At 34.9% G+C, this 20,740-nt stretch overlaps 1 protein-coding gene across 1 annotated transcript; it reads right to left on the minus strand.

Annotated features, from left to right (window-relative positions):
* Nucleotides 1-2,131: 2,131 nt before the first annotated feature.
* On the minus strand, nucleotides 2,132-20,222 carry LOC132548917 (uncharacterized). The gene is made up of 7 exons (XM_060212819.1): nucleotides 20,216-20,222; nucleotides 7,442-7,550; nucleotides 6,428-6,530; nucleotides 4,490-4,655; nucleotides 4,024-4,098; nucleotides 3,347-3,495; nucleotides 2,132-2,155 (listed from the first exon to the last, which is right to left on the minus strand). The coding sequence occupies exons 2-7, from the start codon at nucleotides 7,543-7,545 to the stop codon at nucleotides 2,132-2,134; spliced, it is 621 nt and encodes a 206-aa protein (XP_060068802.1). The 5' UTR covers nucleotides 7,546-7,550; nucleotides 20,216-20,222.
* Between the last annotated feature and the right edge of the window lie 518 nt (nucleotides 20,223-20,740).

Here is a 20,740-nt window from a genome sequence, read left to right on the forward strand (position 1 = left end):
TTTGTCCACAGTTATATATGACTTGTCACATGATAACATGACTTATTACCTTACAAGGGAAGTAACTCGCATAAAAAGGACGAGATTACATTGATTGATATTGGGATATCTTTTGTAGTTTTGTCGTATGCCTTCATCCGTTTTACAAAATGTAATTTCGTTATGTCCCCTCTGATTTACGCTTTAATGGACAAAGACGCAGATGAAGTTCTGATTTGGTTTTTTTCAGAGTGATAGCCATTGGGACTTGATAGTTTCAATTAATTTTCACTAAAAATATAGTGAGAGTTGTGTTTAACTCCAACGGGAATTTTTAAATGGTTTCAAAGAAATTTCCATTGAGAAAAGTATGGAACCTTGACTAACTGCAGTGAAAAATTATGAAATATGGTCAGTGAAATATATGTGCATGTACCCATGTACTCTTAAACGCTGACGGTATAATCTTTTTCACCAAAAGTTTATATTAGCGAAATATTTTTTGCGTTCACTTGTAAATATGAAGATTAAAATCGTATTTCAGAAGTACCTATAAGTAATTACCCGGGAAAATATTTTTCTCTCTGTCTTTTTTCATCTTTATGGAACGTCATAAGCTCTGCCACCTCCAAGCTTTGTTTTCAATCCTTAAAATATAAAGCTATATCTATATAAACACGATAACCTACATCTCGCATTAATGACATTACCACAGATATACTTCATTAGGCTATATCAATGACCTTCATTAACAAAATCGCATTTTTTTCAATTTTTGAATTTCATCATGAGCCCTTAAAGCTAGTGTATTGTAAATACTCTGATATCTTGTTATAGACTGTACACACCCTGATACCTTGTTATAGATTGTACATATCCTGATACCTTGTTATAGATTGTACACCCTGATACCTTGTTATAGATTGTACACACCCTGATACCTTGTTATAGATTGTACACACCCTGATACCTTGTTATAGATTGTACACATCCTGATACCTTGTTATAGATTGTACACACCCTGATACCTTGTTATAGATTGTGCACACCTTGATACTTCGTTATAGATTGTACACACCCTGATACCTCGTTATAGATTGTACACACCCTGATACCTCGTTATAGATTGTACACACCCTGATACCTTGTTATAGATTGTACACACCTTGATACTTCGTTATAGATTGTACACACCCTGATACCTCGTTATAGACTGTACACACCCTGATACCTTGTTATAGATTGTACAAACCCTGATACCTTGTTATAGATTGTACACATCCTGATACCTTGTTATAGATTGTACACACCCTGATACCTTGTTATAGATTGTACACACCTTGATACCTCGTTATAGATTGTACACACCCTGATACCTCGTTATAGATTGTACACACCCTGATACCTCGTTATAGATTGTACACACCCTGATACCTCGTTATAGATTGTACACACCCTGATACCTTGTTATAGATTGTACACACCCTGATACCTTGTTGTAGATTGTACACACCCTGATACCTTGTTGTAGATTGTACACACCCTGATACCTTGTTGTAGATTGTACACACCCTGATACCTTGTTGTAGATTGTACACACCCTGATACCTTGTTATAGATTGTACACACCCTGATACCTTGTTATAGATTGTACACACCCTGATACCTTGTTGTAGATTGTGCATACCATGATACCTTGTTATAGATTGTACACACCCTGATATAGATTGGGGTTTTGTACATACTCTGATACCTTACGTTCACGTTAACTTTATCATGCCTTGCACGTTCCATTTCGAATTAAGAAAAAAACATGATTTATCTAATTTGTTCTTTAGATCAAATACCTGTTCTATTAATGAGAAGCAAATGAAATGATAAAAACATCCCAACAGGTATTTATATTGGAGATATTTATTGGAGTAATCTCCCTTTGATTGATACACAGTATGTTGTTACACAGCCAGAAAAAATGAACGAAGCAGTTTATGGAAAACGTTTTTATTTATTCAACATTTTTAGGTATATTCTTTTTCGATTGGTATCGATATCATTAAAAAAAAAAGTTACAAAATCATGCAAGTGAATACGGTAACCTGCCAATCTCACTCGTCAAACATGCACGCTCTTCACAACACACCTATAACAAGTATCAGTCATCGCCACTTTTAAACACCTATAAAAATTATCACAAATCATACATATGTAGAAACATCACGCTCACGATTTAAAATTCATTCAGACTTAAAAGTGTTATCATATTCATAGATACATACAATTAATGAAAATGTACTTTTGTTTGAATATTAGCAGTCAACATAAGTATTATTGAGTGTAAGGTTTTCTTATACCGTACACGGGCTATTTTCGCCCCAGGTTAATTTCGCCTTTGTACCATTTTACATGATTTCACCTCATGTTCATTTCGCCCTCTTAGGATTGTATAAAAGGATATACGTGTAACAAATTTTAACACCCATCTTAAATTTGTCCTCTCTGTTCAGGGCCGAAAAGGGCGACAATTAGACGGGGTGGATTTTTTCCGGTATACAGTTGTTAACAGGACAGAACATAGAAAAATGAAGGATACTTTAACATCATAATTATACATAGTTTCTCAAGCCTGTGGAGGCATAGTTGTCATTGAACACGCTCTATATGAATGTTCATATTTCCAGATAACAAATTATTGATATATTGCATTGCTATTGCACAAGTTATTAAACACCACAAACACACAATATGCGAGTGTGATGAATTGCAGTGTCATTGGCAGAACTTCCCTCACGAACGCCCGAATCACAGGACGCATCATTTTCTCACAACAGTTAGGTCTCCAGCTGTCATACCTAAAACAGACGAAAGGAATGAAAGATAACAGAAAATGTTTCCAAATTTGCATGTAAAACAAGTCGGTTTTACCGTCCGACATCATAATTTCTGGCACTTAATACAAAAATACATTAAAAATATACATAATCTAGATAAACACATATACTAACCGCAATAAATCGCTTGGCTAAGGAGATGTTTTTAATGGTTGAGTGTAAGATTAGTTAACTAGAAATCCTGGGTTTGATTCCTGTACTGGTGGAGGCATTGAAATAAGTAATGACCTCTGCTACGCGTACTATAAATGTTAACATAAGTTGTTATTTCAACTTTTATTTGATAAAATGTGGACGAACGATGAACGAGGGAAAGGTTTACACCGAAACAACTAAAAAGTACATAGAAAAGACTTGGTGTTCGGATATAAGTACTGTTTCGTCGATGACATCCGCCATCTTGATCCGTACGAGCAAAAGCGTAAAAGTTCAACCATATTAAGGAGCATCGAACAAATCTTGATAGAAATACGAAATACCTGTGAGAGCCGCACTGGTAACGTCCCCTCCTGTGGAATTATTGTGATGACAAGAAGTCGGCCCTCTGGAACCTGACGCGTCCTACAAATTGGACATGTTTTCTTGCTGGTGCTGAGAAACCATCGTAGCACACACTCCCTGTGAAACACTGAAATACAGACGCATAACGATTACTACTGTACGTTAGTTGTATACACTCTCTGTGCAACACTGAAATACAGACACTTTACACACTCTCTGTGCAACACTGAAATACAGGCACACAACACACACCTTCTGTGGAATACTGAAACACAGTCGCGTAACACACTCTGTGCAACACTGAAATAAGGTTACAGGCGGTCAACGTAACACAGGTTCCCTGTAACTCAAATGGACCTAAATATGACGTCATCATTTGTCATTGACAAAAGGTTTAGTTCAAAATGTTCATAAGGTCAACGCATGAAACCGTTTATTATCCATATTAATGAGACATGTTACAATAATCAAAAGAAATCAACAAGATCCGCGTAAAATAAACCTCCTTTAGGGCATTAAAAAGAAAATAAATATGTGAATTAAAAAAATATTATAAAAAAATAAAATAAATAAAAAAAAAGAAAAAAATGATAACTCTTCGATTTTATTTTACAAGGCATGAAGGACATCTTCATCGTATACCTAGTTTATTTACCATGACTGCAGCTAAGTTGTGTCACCTTTTGATCGACGGAATGTTCGTTCTCGTTACAAATAACACATTCGAAGTCTGAAAAGGAGAAACGAGAAGTCAATATGCGAAAACAAAAGACATTCCATATATAAACGATGTGTTGAGTTTTTGATTTGTTTGAGTGTTTGATTAAAAACATGTTTAAGATGAATAGCAATGGAACACTGTTAGGGTTTTTTAAAAAATCATTTTCATTCACAAGATATGGAATTCAGAAATAATATAATTCGTAGATTTACTTTTATGTTGTATTTGGTAGTGAAGCTATGATTTTTCATAACTATGTTCTTTTAAAATTACTTCCAACTTTCAAGTGGGAGTCCAGTGAATTGATAAATCTCTCAGTTAAAAGAGAATCCATCTAAACCATTGTAAGTTTGCCAAGTTCCTGACTTTACGAATTGAAAACATGAAAATGACTAAATACCGTCCGGGACTTTATCGGTGGTAAGTGGCTTCAACATGTCGCTTTGTAGCATCCTTTCAGTCACTGCTGGCTGACCATCAGGGACAGGGATTGTCTCGGGTTCAGTGCCATCAGCAAACAGTGGCAGAGGGTGGAGGTAGTATTCTAGAGACGTGCCGTATCGCATCTGCAACAACAATCTGAATAAATATACCGCATCGTCCTGTCGGATAGATTAAAATAAAGATTAAATAAATCTATCACACCACCCTCTCGGATAGATTAAAATAAAGATTAAATAAATCTATCACACCACCCTCTCGGATAGATTAAAACAATAATTAGATAAATCTACCACACCACCCTTTCGGATAGATTAAAACAATGATTGATCAATCTACCACAATGATTGATAAATCTACCACACCACCCTCTCTGATAGATTTAAATAATGATTGATAAATCTACCACACCATCCTCTCGGATAGGTTAAAATAATGATTGATAAATCTACCACACCACCCTCTCGGATAGATTAAAACAATAATTAGATAAATCTACCACACCACCCTCTCGGATAGATTAAAACAATGATTGATCAATCTACCACAATGATTGATAAATCTACCACACCACACTCTCGGATAGATTAAAACAATGATTGATAAATCTACCACACCACCCTCTCGGATAGGTTAAAATAATGATTGATAAATCTACCACATCACCCTCTCGGATAGGTTAAAACAATGATTGATAAATCTACCACACCACCCTCTCGGATAGATTAAAACATTGATTGATAAATCTACCACACCACCCTCTCGGAAAGATTAAAACAATGATTAAAACACATTATCAGATACAGTAGCGGGACCACTAAAAATATCTGTAATCCGCTTTTATTAGTGTTGTTTTTGTTTAAACAATTCAGTAACCTTAATGATTTATTACATAGTGTCATTGAACACACCCGAAAGTCATAACGTAAAACAGGGCAACAAACTCAGAAAAACGTAATATATAAGTACCATAAACTGCTGCTATAAATAGCCCAGATAAATTGTATCTTTCTTGTGTTTAATCACATCTGTAGTCAGCTGGTAAGGGGGCCAATGACATCTCGGTTGGGCAATGACGTTTGACTAATGGTTCGTGTCATCAGAACAATGACAATTCGTATCGGACAGGGTTATCATAAGTTACACATACTACGCATACCTTTGTGTTACACAATGCGTTTCCTACTTACTGTTCTTCTCTCCATCGTGTCTTATTTATCATCAGTCACCGTTGGTGTTGTCAGCGCGTTGTGATTAAGGGTTGATTATACTTTACGTAAAAATGTTTTATTTATCGTTATGGCAGACTTCGTTTAGGACAGTATCCTGTGCATAAACAAATGGAAACTGTAGTGACAGTATGGTAATCTTATGTTTTAATTTTTCCATGACAGAAACGTCGTATGGTACTCCCAAAAAGCGTTTTAAAAGCAATAAAATAAATTATTAAAAAATCCTTGGTCAATTTATGTCATCTTTTCTCCCGTGCCTTTCCGAAGTACATGCGACACACTGACTTGCAGCAAAAAAAGTTTTTTTTAAGCAACAGAGCAGAAAGCCAACTGAGACAAAATGCCGTTTTTGAAATTTGAGAAATCGAAAACAATTTGTATGCATCAGTTTAGTTTATGTAATTCAAATCAATAAGGAGTAACTAACACAATGTATGTGTAATGTTCACGCATTTTGTATATAACAAATGATATATATCATATGTGGATGTCCCCGTTAGTCCCTTGCGAAAAGAACGCAATCATAATGGTCGCATTGCGATGGTGAAGTGAACTAATGTTAAGTCGTGTAACTAACATACAAACACTTGGTTATCATTTGTTTGTGACACCATCAGCATGGTAATAAAGTCCATTGTACCGTGATGTATTAACTATAAACCAACCTTCTGTTTGTAGCAGTACCAGAAGATTCCACACAGAAAGGCTACCACGGTTGTGACAGTTATTCCCTCTATGTAGACGCATGGTTCCCGACTTGTCACAGATCTGTAGTTAAATGACAACATTTTAGCTAGGCTTGTTTAATGAATGTTGGAAGTGGCAACAGGACCTGGTGGTTTTACTGGTCAAATGGTGGCGGTAAAATACAATTCTACGGGACAAATAGCGGCAGTATAACAATATTTGACAGTACAAATGATGTCAATGTCACTAAGTTTTAATGGACAGGTGGTGACAGTATAACAAGGTTTTACAGGAGAAAGGGTGACAGTATAACAAGGTTTTACTAGGTAAATGGTGGCTGTATAACAAGGTTTTACTAGGTAAATGGAAGATGTATAACAAGGTTTTACAGGGAAAATGGTGACTGTATAACAAGGTTTTACAGGAGAAAGGGTGACAGTATAACAAGGTTTTACAGGAGAAAGGGTGACAGTATAACAAGGTTTTACAGGAGAAAGGGTGACAGTATAAGAAGGTTTTACAGGAAAAAAGGTGACAGTATAACAAGGTTTTACTGGAGAAAGGGTGACAGTATAACAAGGTTTTACAGGAGAAAGGGTGACAGTATAACAAGGTTTTACAGGAGAAAGGGTGACAGTATAAGAAGGTTTTACAGGAAAAAGGGTGACAGTATAACAAGGTTTTACTGGAGAAAGGGTGACAGTATAAGAAGGTTTTACAGGAAAAAGGGTGACAGTGTAACAAGGTTTTACTGGAGAAAGGGTGACAGTATAACAAGGTTTTACTAGGTAAATGGTGGCTGTATAACAAGGTTTTACTAGGCAAATGGTGGCGGTATAACGAGGTTTTACTAGGTAAATAGTGGCTGTATAAGACGGTTTTACTAGGCAAATGGTGGCGGTATAACGAGGTTTTCCTAGGCAAATGGTGGCGGTATAACGAGGTTTTACTAACGACTTTTCTTTTAAAATCAATGCTAAGTTACTACCTACACTTCAACTGTACACATGGACAGGTATATAGTCGTACAGATAAAAGAACTCAGCGTCAGTATCCAGAACACACATGCCGACCGTCGCTGTGATCCGGGCTCCATCTCATCTGCCAAGAACACCGAAAGTTAGAAAGGAAAGGATGTTAAATATATAAACATTTTTAAAATGGGGTTCCTTAAATCATAAAGAATAAAAAGACAAAACCGCTGTTATAAAGAACATAAAATGAAGGAAAACATTGTTTAATGACACTAATTTTGATATTCTTTTTAAACAATGAAAATGAGAATCCTATATTATCAAACTAATTTCTCACAAAAACTATTCTGTTTTAAAATTATCGGCTGCGATAAGGAATAGAGAATATAGATAATGGAAGGAAATTATATCGGTGCTAATTACATAATTAAGGAATTTTCAACTGAATGAATGGAGATGATAATAATACAAAATACACTTCCAACCAAAACAGACAATATCAATATTAGAAACTCATAAAACTATATATTGAAATCAACTGCATCACACAGCTGCTTTTTTTGTTCATCGGGACTCAACGGGGACTAAAGTTGGGGAAATATGCAATACAATCATGTAAAAGCAACACTGGTCGAAACACATTTTAAAACATGTTTGCCGATATGGGTGGAGAACTAGAAAGAACATTTGAGCTGTAACACTATTCACAGGATTTAACCTCAGTGAACACATCCACCAGTGGAGTAAGTGGGGTATTGTTTACCTACATAAATATGTACTATAACATTATCAATTTTTGTGAAATTTTGTTTTCGTTGATTTCGGGGTTGCTTTTAATCCATGAATTCCTCTGTTCACGAACTGTTGAAATTAGTTATTTATTGAGCTTTATTTATACACGAAATCAAGTGACTTATGACTTTAAAACAATTAGGTTCCACGAAAATACGATAATACCACTTATATTTATATATAGATATTATAACAATGAAATATATTTCAAACTAAAAGTGATATAAAAAGACGGCATCCTAAACAAGATATACAACAAAACCCATGTCACCGTCAGTACATATAGGTCACTTCAGGCCTGATCAAACCATTGTCACGGTGGACTCATGTCAAATGGAAATCAGGTTAACGGTGTTTTGATACCAGTTTTTACTTAGAGACATATCTATATAGCATAGTGTATATTCCACATATTAGACATCAAAGTGATAAAGCAAGTGTCGTAGAAGGCATGTTTATTTTGCTAATCAGTGATGCGAAACTGTACTCCATGCTCATGAGTTGACGAGTAGGATTGATCTGTGTGATGCCCACGGGCAAACATGGACCAATTTCTGTATCTTAACACACTGTATGCATACAATCAATCTGAGATTACCGTAATTATAAATCATACGTTCTCTTCCCTCCCTTCTAATGTTGTTATAATGAGTACAGGTCTCTTCAGTATTTGTAAAGGTTGAAACGTTTCTTCTTCAGAACGTCAATGAAACTATACAAATAATGAAGCTTTACAAACAAGTCTACCCAAACAGAATTAAAATGAAAAAGTTTTTGCTCCAGTTTTTAAATCACACGAAATGGAATCTCATGAGAGATTCTGTAAGTATTTTGCATTATGTTTACAGTAAAACCAACATACCTCATGATCAGTAGGTTACATCGACACAATAGATCATATCTATAGCAATATATCCGCATTTTCACTTTTGATACCTGTACGTCTAGAACACATGTAATGTATATCAGTTCAGTTCTGACGATACGTAGATATGTTTGATAGAGCAACCTTAACAATAAAGATCTAGGTGTTTGGTCAGATAATTGGATACGTCCGACTACATCTACAGTAGGACTGGATTAACCTTTGTACACTTGGACATGTACTAAGGTTTCGTATCTTATAATACTTTCCATAATGTAGTGGTTCGCCAGTAGAAATGATGATATATAACGAAATTAAATAAAGTACAAAATAACATGTAAATAGGATGTTCATCAGGCCCCGGATGTTTTAAACTTGGTTACCAGTGGTTAGTGAATATTTTAATTGATGCCAATCAAAAAGTAAGGATTTCAAAGCCCAATTGACCCCGGAAAACATCAATCTGACCAGCCTTTACAAATCTACAGCTGTGAATATCCACAGTTTCGTTTAATTTGCATTTAGAATTTTTCACAAACCACTTGTTTAGTTTATTCACGCTTCATGCAAATGTGACGAGTATTAACACTTAAATAAATTAGTACTGACTGGATGAATTTCGTTAGGTTTACTATAGTAAAAACGTGTGAACGCTTGCAACTACGAACACAGATAATTTTACATGCTATTGAATTAGGTAAAATTATCTTCATATTATGACTGTTTGAAGGATCGTACAAGAGACACTGAAGTGAGTAGCACCTTCTAATACAAACTTAGATACAGTGGAGCGAGAAAATGAATAAACTACATCCTACACGTGTTTTGTCCTTCTAGATGCTACGAGCCTAAAGTTAACAAAAATAACTTTGCATGGAATTTAAATTCTAAAAATGACAAAAATGTCATATAACGCCGACTGAACAATATCATAGTCTGAATATCATATACCAATTCATAAATAATCAATATTAAGATATATTTTCACTCCATTTTCAATTACCTGTATACTGTCAGAACTGAAATTTGTTATTTTGTTCATATTCGAAAGCATTCATTACTTAACTTCTATTTAAAGGTACTAGACTCTTGTTTGCTTTTTGTACAATCTTTCGAGCATTTAAAATCTGTTTAGGATGTACAAAAACATTAAAGATCCATCTCAAGATGATAAAGAGGCAACATAGATCGAACTCGTTTTGTGAAGTTGAGATATTTAAAAAAAAAAAAGCACAGTCGAACCTCGTTATCTGGAAGGCCCCGTTTATTAAGAAGTCAAACGTCATACTAAACATACGACCTCCTTTAAATACAATATTTGGATAATTCAAAGTTTTTCCATGGTCCCGTCGACTTCGAGATAATAAGGTTCGACTATAGATATGTAGATATGAATATATATAAATGTCACTTAAAATGCATATTTTCTTTCTACATACCTATTATAGAGAATCATTTCAGTCCTAAGCCCCATCTAAACGAACCAGGCATCCTTACGGAAATACTCTGGACGCAGTTAAACAAAAGAATTTCTCATCCAAATTTCTAATAAAAAAATTGGCATATTAATATAGTGTGTAATGAAGCCATTCACCAGATGCAGGTCTGATGGATTAGAATTAATAAGTAGCGTATATACATAACTGGATACTTCCTGGTATGTTCTGGCTGTTACAATAGCCCGCCATCAGCGATTAGCACGCTACGGAAATGGTATACCGCCATTCATAGGGATGAAATAGGCATCAGGTGTCAGTTATTGTCGAAACCTTTGTTTAGTGTATTCGGCATGTTTTTTTTAAATCTCTTATTCAATCAAAATTATGATAAACAGATATAGATCTTCTCAGATGTATATAAAGATGGAACATACAGTTTAGGGACTTGAAAGGTTAAACGACAGAAAAAATCCAATATTATCCGATATAAAATCCGGCAAATTGAGAAAATTATAATTTTAAGGAACATGTACAACCATGTCTCTGTTTATTTATGCACTGTGCATATAACTTGGCGTCAATACTTACGTAAAACGTAACTTAATTCCAGAGCAGGTCATTATTTGCACAATACCTTTTGCTATCAATCCTAGGTAGCTTCTCTTAGACACGTAACTATGTGTATCGTATAACAGGACAACTCTACAATACACCATTATATAACAAATACGAGATCATGGTGTGGTTACAAGTCTGTGGCCTTTAACTATAAGTACGTAGAAGGTCATAAAATATCAATTTCTTGACAGGTACTCTATATAATTAACACACTTTCCACAATCAACCACTTAAACACACACGGCTTTATCCTTAGTTTCCCAAGGAAATATTTAAGCCGCATCTTCTTTTTTTTTATCAAACTTCATTATCTTAATGATGAATGATATCTTTATTTTAGCCGTATAATATAGATAAATTTATTTGGATCCTCTTTTACACCTCCTAACTTTCACACAGCATAACTGGCTGTTTTATGAAAAGTACTAATTTCTTAGCAGTTTCATTATATTAAAGAGGTTGTTAAGTTTACCAGACTCACCATTACTCCCATTTAATGACAATACTTTAAGAATTTGTTTAATTTGATTATGACACCAGAAAGGTGTTTTCAATATTCATGTTTCAATATATGTGCAGATAATTATCACCCTGATTAATTATGATAGGTGACCTTAGACCTTAATGACACGTCACATTGAGGAGACGCCATGTAGAGGATATGTACGTCGACAAGAGTATGTCTGAGTGCACATGTCGCTTGGATATGTCAAGTTGATGACTCAGTCAGCTTTATAGCCGCCATTCGAAAGCATGTCTATCAGCAACTTCAAATATTTATCAAACCTGTCGCATAGGTAAATGCATTACATTGTTTAGAATGTAGATACAGTGTAAGCTGTCAAAAATGTCAAATCTTACTTTAAAATTACAATTATTTTGAATGTCAATGACATTACAATTAACAAACACTAAAACTAAATATTGAAGATGAGTTAACTAGCTATAGTACAATGACATTTTTTCAGAGACAGGATCACCATATAATCAATTCTCTTTAAGTTCTAGTTCTATAACTTAGCAACAAACTTGCGCTTAGTAAACATCCTTGCCTATACATATGCAGCTTGTAACATTTATTGTGGCCTTAAAAAGTTAAATGGATCACGAGAGTAAAAATATCGTTTATTACTACAAGATAGATCCACATCTTTCGCATGCTGAGTGATTTTCAACAAATGTAACTGACCCAAATAGATCAAACAGTTGCTAAGTTATGTTGACATGTTCATATGTTCTCAAAATGTATGTGCTATACATCATGACCTTTAAGATAATACTGTTTATACACTCCAGAAAATGTGTGTCAGGGGTAAGGATTGTACGTTCAATTTGTCACATATCAATATCTTCTTTTACAAAAGTTTAGACCTTTATCAAATATCGAATTACCTATATTTGATCCCGCTCGCGCGACATCTTAAGTCTATTTCATAAAAAGGGAGTAATATATCTTTGAATTATAACTCACGCCTATATATGAGAATACGGTTAAATGAATCGTAGCGTCGACATTCAAGTAGGGATATATCATAAACACTTAAATGATAATAACACCGTAAACACGTGGTAAAGAGCTTTATACCTACACAGTGTTGACTGTGTCGACGTCAGTACAACAGAATGGATTAACACCACTGTGTCATAGTAAGATCCAAACTAACCACAAAGTCAAGGAGAACGCAACTCAACACACCAGATAATAACATCACGTTACCAACACACCAGATAATAACATCACGTTACCAACACACCAGATAATAACATCACGTTACCAACACACCAGTATAACATCACGTTACCAACACACCAGACAATAACATCACGTTACAAACACATCAGATAATAACATCACGTTACCAACACACCAGTATAACATCACGTTACCAACACACCAGATAATAACATCACGTTACCAACACACCAGATAATAACATCACGTTACCAACACACCAGTATAACATCACGTTACCAACACACCAGATAATAACATCACGTTACCAACACACCAGATAATAACATCACGTTACCAACACACCAGACAATAACATCACGTTACCAACACACCAGACAATAACATCACGTTACCAACACACCAGATAATAACATCACGTTACCAACACACCAGTATAACATCACGTTACCAACACACCCGATAATAGCATCACGTTACCAACACACCAGTATAACATCACGTTACCAACACACCAGTATAACATCACGTTACCAACACACCAGTATAACATCACGTTACCAACACACCAGTATAACATCACGTTACCAACACACCAGATAATAACATCACGTTACCAACACACCAGATAATAACATCACGTTACCAACACACCAGATAATAACATCACGTTACCAACACATCAGTATAACATCACGTTACCAACACACCAGATAATAACATCACGTTACCAACACACCAGATAATAACATCACGTTACCAACACACCAGATAATAACATCACGTTACCAACACACCAGTATAACATCACGTTACCAACACACTAGATAATAACATCACGTTACCAACACACCAGATAATAACATCACGTTACCAACACACCAGATAATAACATCACGTTACCAACACACCAGATAATAACATCACATACCAACACACGTTACCAACACACCAGATAATAACATCACGTTACCAACACACCAGATAATAACATCACGTTACCAACACACCAGTATAACATCACGTTACCAACACACCAGTATAACATCACGTTACCAACACACCAGATAATAACATCACGTTACCAACACACCAGACAATAACATCACGTTACAAACACATCAGATAATAACATCACGTTACCAACACACCAGTATAACATCACGTTACCAACACACCAGTATAACATCACGTTACCAACACATCAGATAATAACATCACGTTACCAACACATCAGTATAACATCACGTTACCAACACATCAGATGATAACATCACGTTACCAACACACCAGATAATAACATCACGTTACCAACACACCAGATAATAACATCACGTTACCAACACACCAGACAATAACATCACGTTACCAACACACCAGATAAGAACATCACGTTACCAACACACCAGTATAACATCACATTACCAACACACCCGATAATAACATCACGTTACCAACACACCCGATAATAACATCACGTTACCAACACACCAGATAATAACATCACGTTACCAACACACCAGATAAGAACATCACGTTACCAACACACCAGACAATAACATCACGTTACAAACACATCAGATAATAACATCACGTTACCAACACACCAAATAATAACATCACGTTACCAACACACCAGTATAACATCACGTTACCAACACACCAGTATAACATCACGTTACCAACACACTAGATAATAACATCACGTTACCAACACACTAGATAATAACATCACGTTACCAACACACCAGATAATAACATCACGTTACCAACCCATCAATATAACATCACGTTACCAACACATCAGATAATAACATCACGTTACCAACACATCAGTATAACATCACGTTACCAACACATCAGATGATAACATCACGTTACCAACACACCAGTATAACATCACGTTACCAACACACCAGATAATAACATCACGTTACCAACACACCAGACAATAACATCACGTTACAAACACATCAGATAATAACATCACGTTACCAACACACCAGTATAACATCACGTTACCAACACACCAGTATAACATCACGTTACCAACACATCAGATAATAACATCACGTTACCAACACATCAGTATAGCATCACGTTACCAACACATCAGATGATAACATCACGTTACCAACACACCAGATAATAACATCACGTTACCAACACACCAGATAATAACATCACGTTACCAACACACCAGACAATAACATCACGTTACCAACACACCAGATAAGAACATCACGTTACCAACACACCAGTATAACATCACATTACCAACACACCCGATAATAACATCACGTTACCAACACACCAGATAATAACATCACGTTACCAACACACCAGATAATAACATCACGTTACCAACACACCAGATAAGAACATCACGTTACCAACACACCAGACAATAACATCACGTTACCAACACACCAGATAATAACATCACGTTACCAACACACCAGATAAGAACATCACGTTACCAACACACCAGTATAACATCACGTTACCAACACACTAGATAATAACATCACGTTACCAACACACTAGATAATAACATCACGTTACCAACACACCAGATAATAACATCACGTTACCAACACACCAGACAATAACATCACGTTACCAACACACCAGATAATAACATCACGTTACCAACACACCAGATAATAACATCACGTTACCAACACACCAGATAATAACATCACGTTACCAACACACCAGATAAGAACATCACGTTACCAACACACCAGTATAACATCACGTTACCAACACACTAGATAATAACATCACGTTACCAACACACTAGATAATAACATCACGTTACCAACACACCAGATAATAACATCACGTTACCAACACACCAGACAATAACATCACGTTACCAACACACCAGATAATAACATCACGTTACCAACACACCAGATAATAACATCACGTTACCAACACACCAGTATAACATCACGTTACCAACACACCAGTATAACATCACGTTACCAACACACCAGATAATAACATCACGTTACCAACACACCCGATAATAACATCACGTTACCAACACACCAGATAATAACATCACGTTACCAACACACCAGTATAACATCACGTTACCAACACACCAGATAATAACATCACGTTACCAACACACCAGATAATAACATCACGTTACCAACACACCCGATAATAACATCACGTTACCAACACACCAGATAATAACATCACGTTACCAACACACCAGTATAACATCACGTTACCAACACACCAGTATAACATCACGTTACCAACACACTAGATAATAACATCACGTTACCAACACACCAGATAATAACATCACGTTACCAACACACCAGATAATAACATCACGTTACCAACACACCAGACAATAACATCACGTTACAAACACATCAGTATAACATCACGTTACCAACACACCAGATAATAACATCACGTTACCAACACACCAGATAATAACATCACGTTACCAACACACCAGTATAACAATACCAACACACATCACGTTACCAACACACCAGATAATAACATCACGTTACCAACACACCCGATAATAACATCACGTTACCAACACACCAGATAATAACATCACGTTACCAACACACCAGTATAACATATACCAAGAGAAATCTAGTCAACACATGGAAAACGTAACTCTAGAAGCGTAAACGTTTCACTCTCACACGTGTACAACATACCATCACACGTGTGAAAACACATCAGATAATACATCCATGTACTGTAATATTGTGTATTTTCGCGGGACACAACATCACGTTACAAAACACACCAGACATATAACAAATCTACGTTACTTCAACATTTAACTTTTTAATAACATCACTAAGTTAGCGAAAAAGAAAAGAAACACACGAAAGTTAAGGATAACATATACCAAGAGAAATACATGTCAATTGTAATTTATATCATTGCACAAGTCCTGGGAGAACGTGACAGCAGTATGATTTAATTCAATATTTGGCGTAAACGTTTCACTCTCACATGCAGTAGACAGAAAGTTTGTTGATGTCCATAATACAAGACATTACAACATACCATCACACGTGTGAAATGATTTGGGTCGATAGAATCCGATACATCCATGTACTGTAATATTGTATATTTTCGCGGGACACAATTTTCATGGTTGAACAAAATTCGTGGGCACTTGATTTCGCGGATAGACATATCTCAACAAATCTAGTTCTTCAAATTTAACTTTTTTGGACATATCTATTCGTGGATTTAGAGTACCCGCTAAGTTAGCGAAAAAGAAAAGAAAAACACGAAAGTTAAGGATTTTTCATATATAATTCACATACTGTTTAAAGTTTGATACACTGCTTCAAAAATTCACACTACTGTTTAAAGTTTGATACTGAAACACTGCTTCATATAATTCACACTACTGTTTAAATTTATATCAAAAATTCACACTACTGTTTAAAGTTTGAAGAAACACTGCTTCATATAATTCACACACTGTTTAAAGTTTGATACTGATCATATAATTCAATACTGTTTAAAGTTTGATACTGAAACACTGCTTCAAAAATTCACACTACTGTTTAAAGTTTGATACTGAAGCACTGCTTCATATAATTCACACTACTGTTTAAAGTTTGATACTGAAGTACTGCTTCATATAATTCACACTACTGTTTAAAGTTTGATACTGAAGCACTGCTTCATATAATTCACACTACTGTTTAAAGTTTGATACTGAAACACTGCTTCAAAAATTCACACTACTGTTTAAAGTTTGATACTGAAACACTGCTTCATATAATTCACACTACTGTTTAAAGTTTGATCACACTGCTTCATATAATTCACACTACTGTTTAAAGTTTGATACTGAAGCACTGCTTCATATAATTCACACTACTGTTTAAAGTTTGATACTGAAGCACTGCTTCATATAATTCACACTACTGTTTAAAGTTTGATACTGAAGCACTGCTTCATATAATTCACACTACTGTTTAAAGTTTGATACTGAAGCACTGCTTCATATAATTCACACTACTGTTTAAAGTTTGATACTGAAACACTGCTTCATATAATTCACACTACTGTTTAAAGTTTGATACTGAAGCACTGCTTCATATAATTCACACTACTGTTTAAAGTTTGATACTGAAACACTGCTTCATATAATTCACACTACTGTTTAAAGTTTGATACTGAAGTACTGCTTCATATTTAAAGTTTGATACTGAAGCACTGCTTCATATAATTCACACTACTGGTTTCAGTTTGATACTGAAGCACTGCTTCATATAATTCACACTACTGTTTAAAGTTTGATACTGAAACACTGCTTCATATAATTCACACTACTGTTTAAAGTTTGATACTGAAGCACTGCTTCATATAATTCACACTACTGTTTAAAGTTTGATACTGAAGCACTGCTTCATATAATTCACACTACTGGTTTCAGTTTGATACTGAAACACTGCTTCATATAATTCACACTACTGGTTTCAGTTTGATACTGAAACACTGCTTCATATAATTCACACTACTGTTTAAAGTTTGATACTGAAGCACTGCTTCATATAATTCACACTACTGTTTAAAGTTTGATACTGAAGTACTGCTTCATATAATTCACACTACTGTTTAAAGTTTGATACTGAAGTACTGCTTCATATAATTCACACTACTGTTTAAAGTTTGATACTGAAGTACTGCTTCATATAATTCACACTACTGGTTTCAGTTTGATACTGAAACACTGCTTCATATAATTCACACTCCTGGTTTCAGTTTGATACATCTACTGTTAATAAGTTCTTGTATTCTAATTCGCTATCAATTTCCCCCATTTTAGGCATTTGACATAACTGATGAACCCTAGAATCATGAAACAGTTGTATGGTGCAGTTTTATGCATTACTTTTGCATATATCGCATTGAATTCTAACTTTGTATTGGTGGATGTTGTTTCAGTTGTTCTTTTGCATATTTGGTTTAGTTTGGCTTATGGTTGTTTTACGTCCTCTTAACAGTCAATGTGATTAAAGGACGTGCCAGGTTTTGTATAATAGTTCTATACATCTATAGCCCATGCAATATTAGTTTGCAGTTAGAGTCGATCCATTAAAAATGGACCTTTCTGTTCTGAACCCAGATCCTCGTGGTATTTTCATCTAATCTGAATGTCCTATCCAATAGTCACCATATACCACCAGTTACTTTATAATATAACGAATTTGGACTCGACTATAGATCTTCGATCAAAATAGTGTAAATAAGGCAAATGGTGATAATAAACGAAGTGTTTACAATATATAAAAACGCTTAAAGATTTGAAATAAACTTTAAAACTTATAAATTCAGTCTTAGCTTCATTAACAACTCTCCGTAAGTTATGTTAGTCAGTCACTATGTTGGTCTGTTATAAACAGACATCCTGCTCTATTAAAATTGATTTTTATATAAAGATGGTGCTTTTTTCATTATGTAATTCGTTATTGGGCGGGACTGTAAATATAAATTATAGTAAATATCGTAAAACATGATTACCAGGTAACCATGCTAGATGTTGGACTATACTTTTATGACAATCCGGACACAGCATACAGTATCTGTGTGTTAACCACTTGTTGTAATGTAATAAATCTGCCATGGCCACTTGAAGCTCGATATTTCTAAATATAGGTCATCGCCGGATGGCTAAGTTACATATATAGCTAATATATATTTTATTGAAAACATGACAATGCTCGTCACAAGAAACTTGTCAATGTTGACTGTATTTATATATACTTTTAATAAAGATCACAAACACATCAGTTACATCTTGAAGAGTAGACAATCTACAAGGTGTACACGCAACATGCTTATAATATCTGCATAAAGCGAAATTACTGACATTCTATCACGTCATGTGAAAATGAAATTTAAACCAAATGCTATGACGTCAATAGGCAGGTAGTCATGGTGATAAATAATAAAATATAAATTCAGTGTAAAAATAACAACAATAAAACACTACATTAGAGATAAAGCTCGATAATAGATTACCAATGTAAATATTTAGCAGAGCATTTATTTTTAGCTAGTTTACATAGTTTGCTATTGTTTACTATATCACTTGTAAACACTCCGCTACTGATGATAGTCCACTGTTTATCTAATGTCAGAATGCAATATAAACATTTAGTCAAATACACCATTGTGTTCTTGATGTTCCAAATACAATCTTATTGAAACAGTATAATCTGTGGTTTTGGGATTGCTCATATGAGGATCGCTTTCTCTGCGGTGAAAAAATACTTTGATGACCATAAAACAAACCTCAACCGAAACAGTGCACATACCCTCAGTAAGGCGAACGATAAACATACATAACATAATGTACATACCTTCGGCTATACAGCACACGACTGACCTGTTCCATACGGAGGGGATGAGATCTGTGTTTATAACAGGTGACTATATCTCGTGTGTATATACCTGTGATTAATACCTGTCGGCCTATACAAGGGGATGTCCATTTCGTCCTGTGACATAGACTTACTAGACATATAAAGGGTCACCCATCAAGTGATGGAACGGACGATATCACACTGTGAACTTACAGTGAACTCCATGTTTAGCCTTAGCATCTTAACCAAATACACTTACATTTATACCTATACTACAGACAAAACATTATCACTTAATTTCTCATTTTTAATTTATAATTAATTTTAAGTCAAACATCAAAGCACACGCACCAATAAGAAAATATATTGCAAGAGTTTTACGTTCCATGGCACGTACTAATAGAATTTATCATGCTTATAAAGTGAATTGTATATGCATAAATACATTTTAAATACATTATTACACGTAGGTAATCATTCATACGTTTTACAAAAAATCTCAAAAGGTGTTGGCATATACAC

The sequence above is a fragment of the Ylistrum balloti genome, unplaced genomic scaffold, assembly GCF_031769215.1.
Source record: "Ylistrum balloti isolate Yb309-2 unplaced genomic scaffold, AGI_CSIRO_Ybal_v1 Utg370036, whole genome shotgun sequence".
NCBI lineage: Eukaryota > Metazoa > Mollusca > Bivalvia > Pectinida > Pectinidae > Ylistrum > Ylistrum balloti.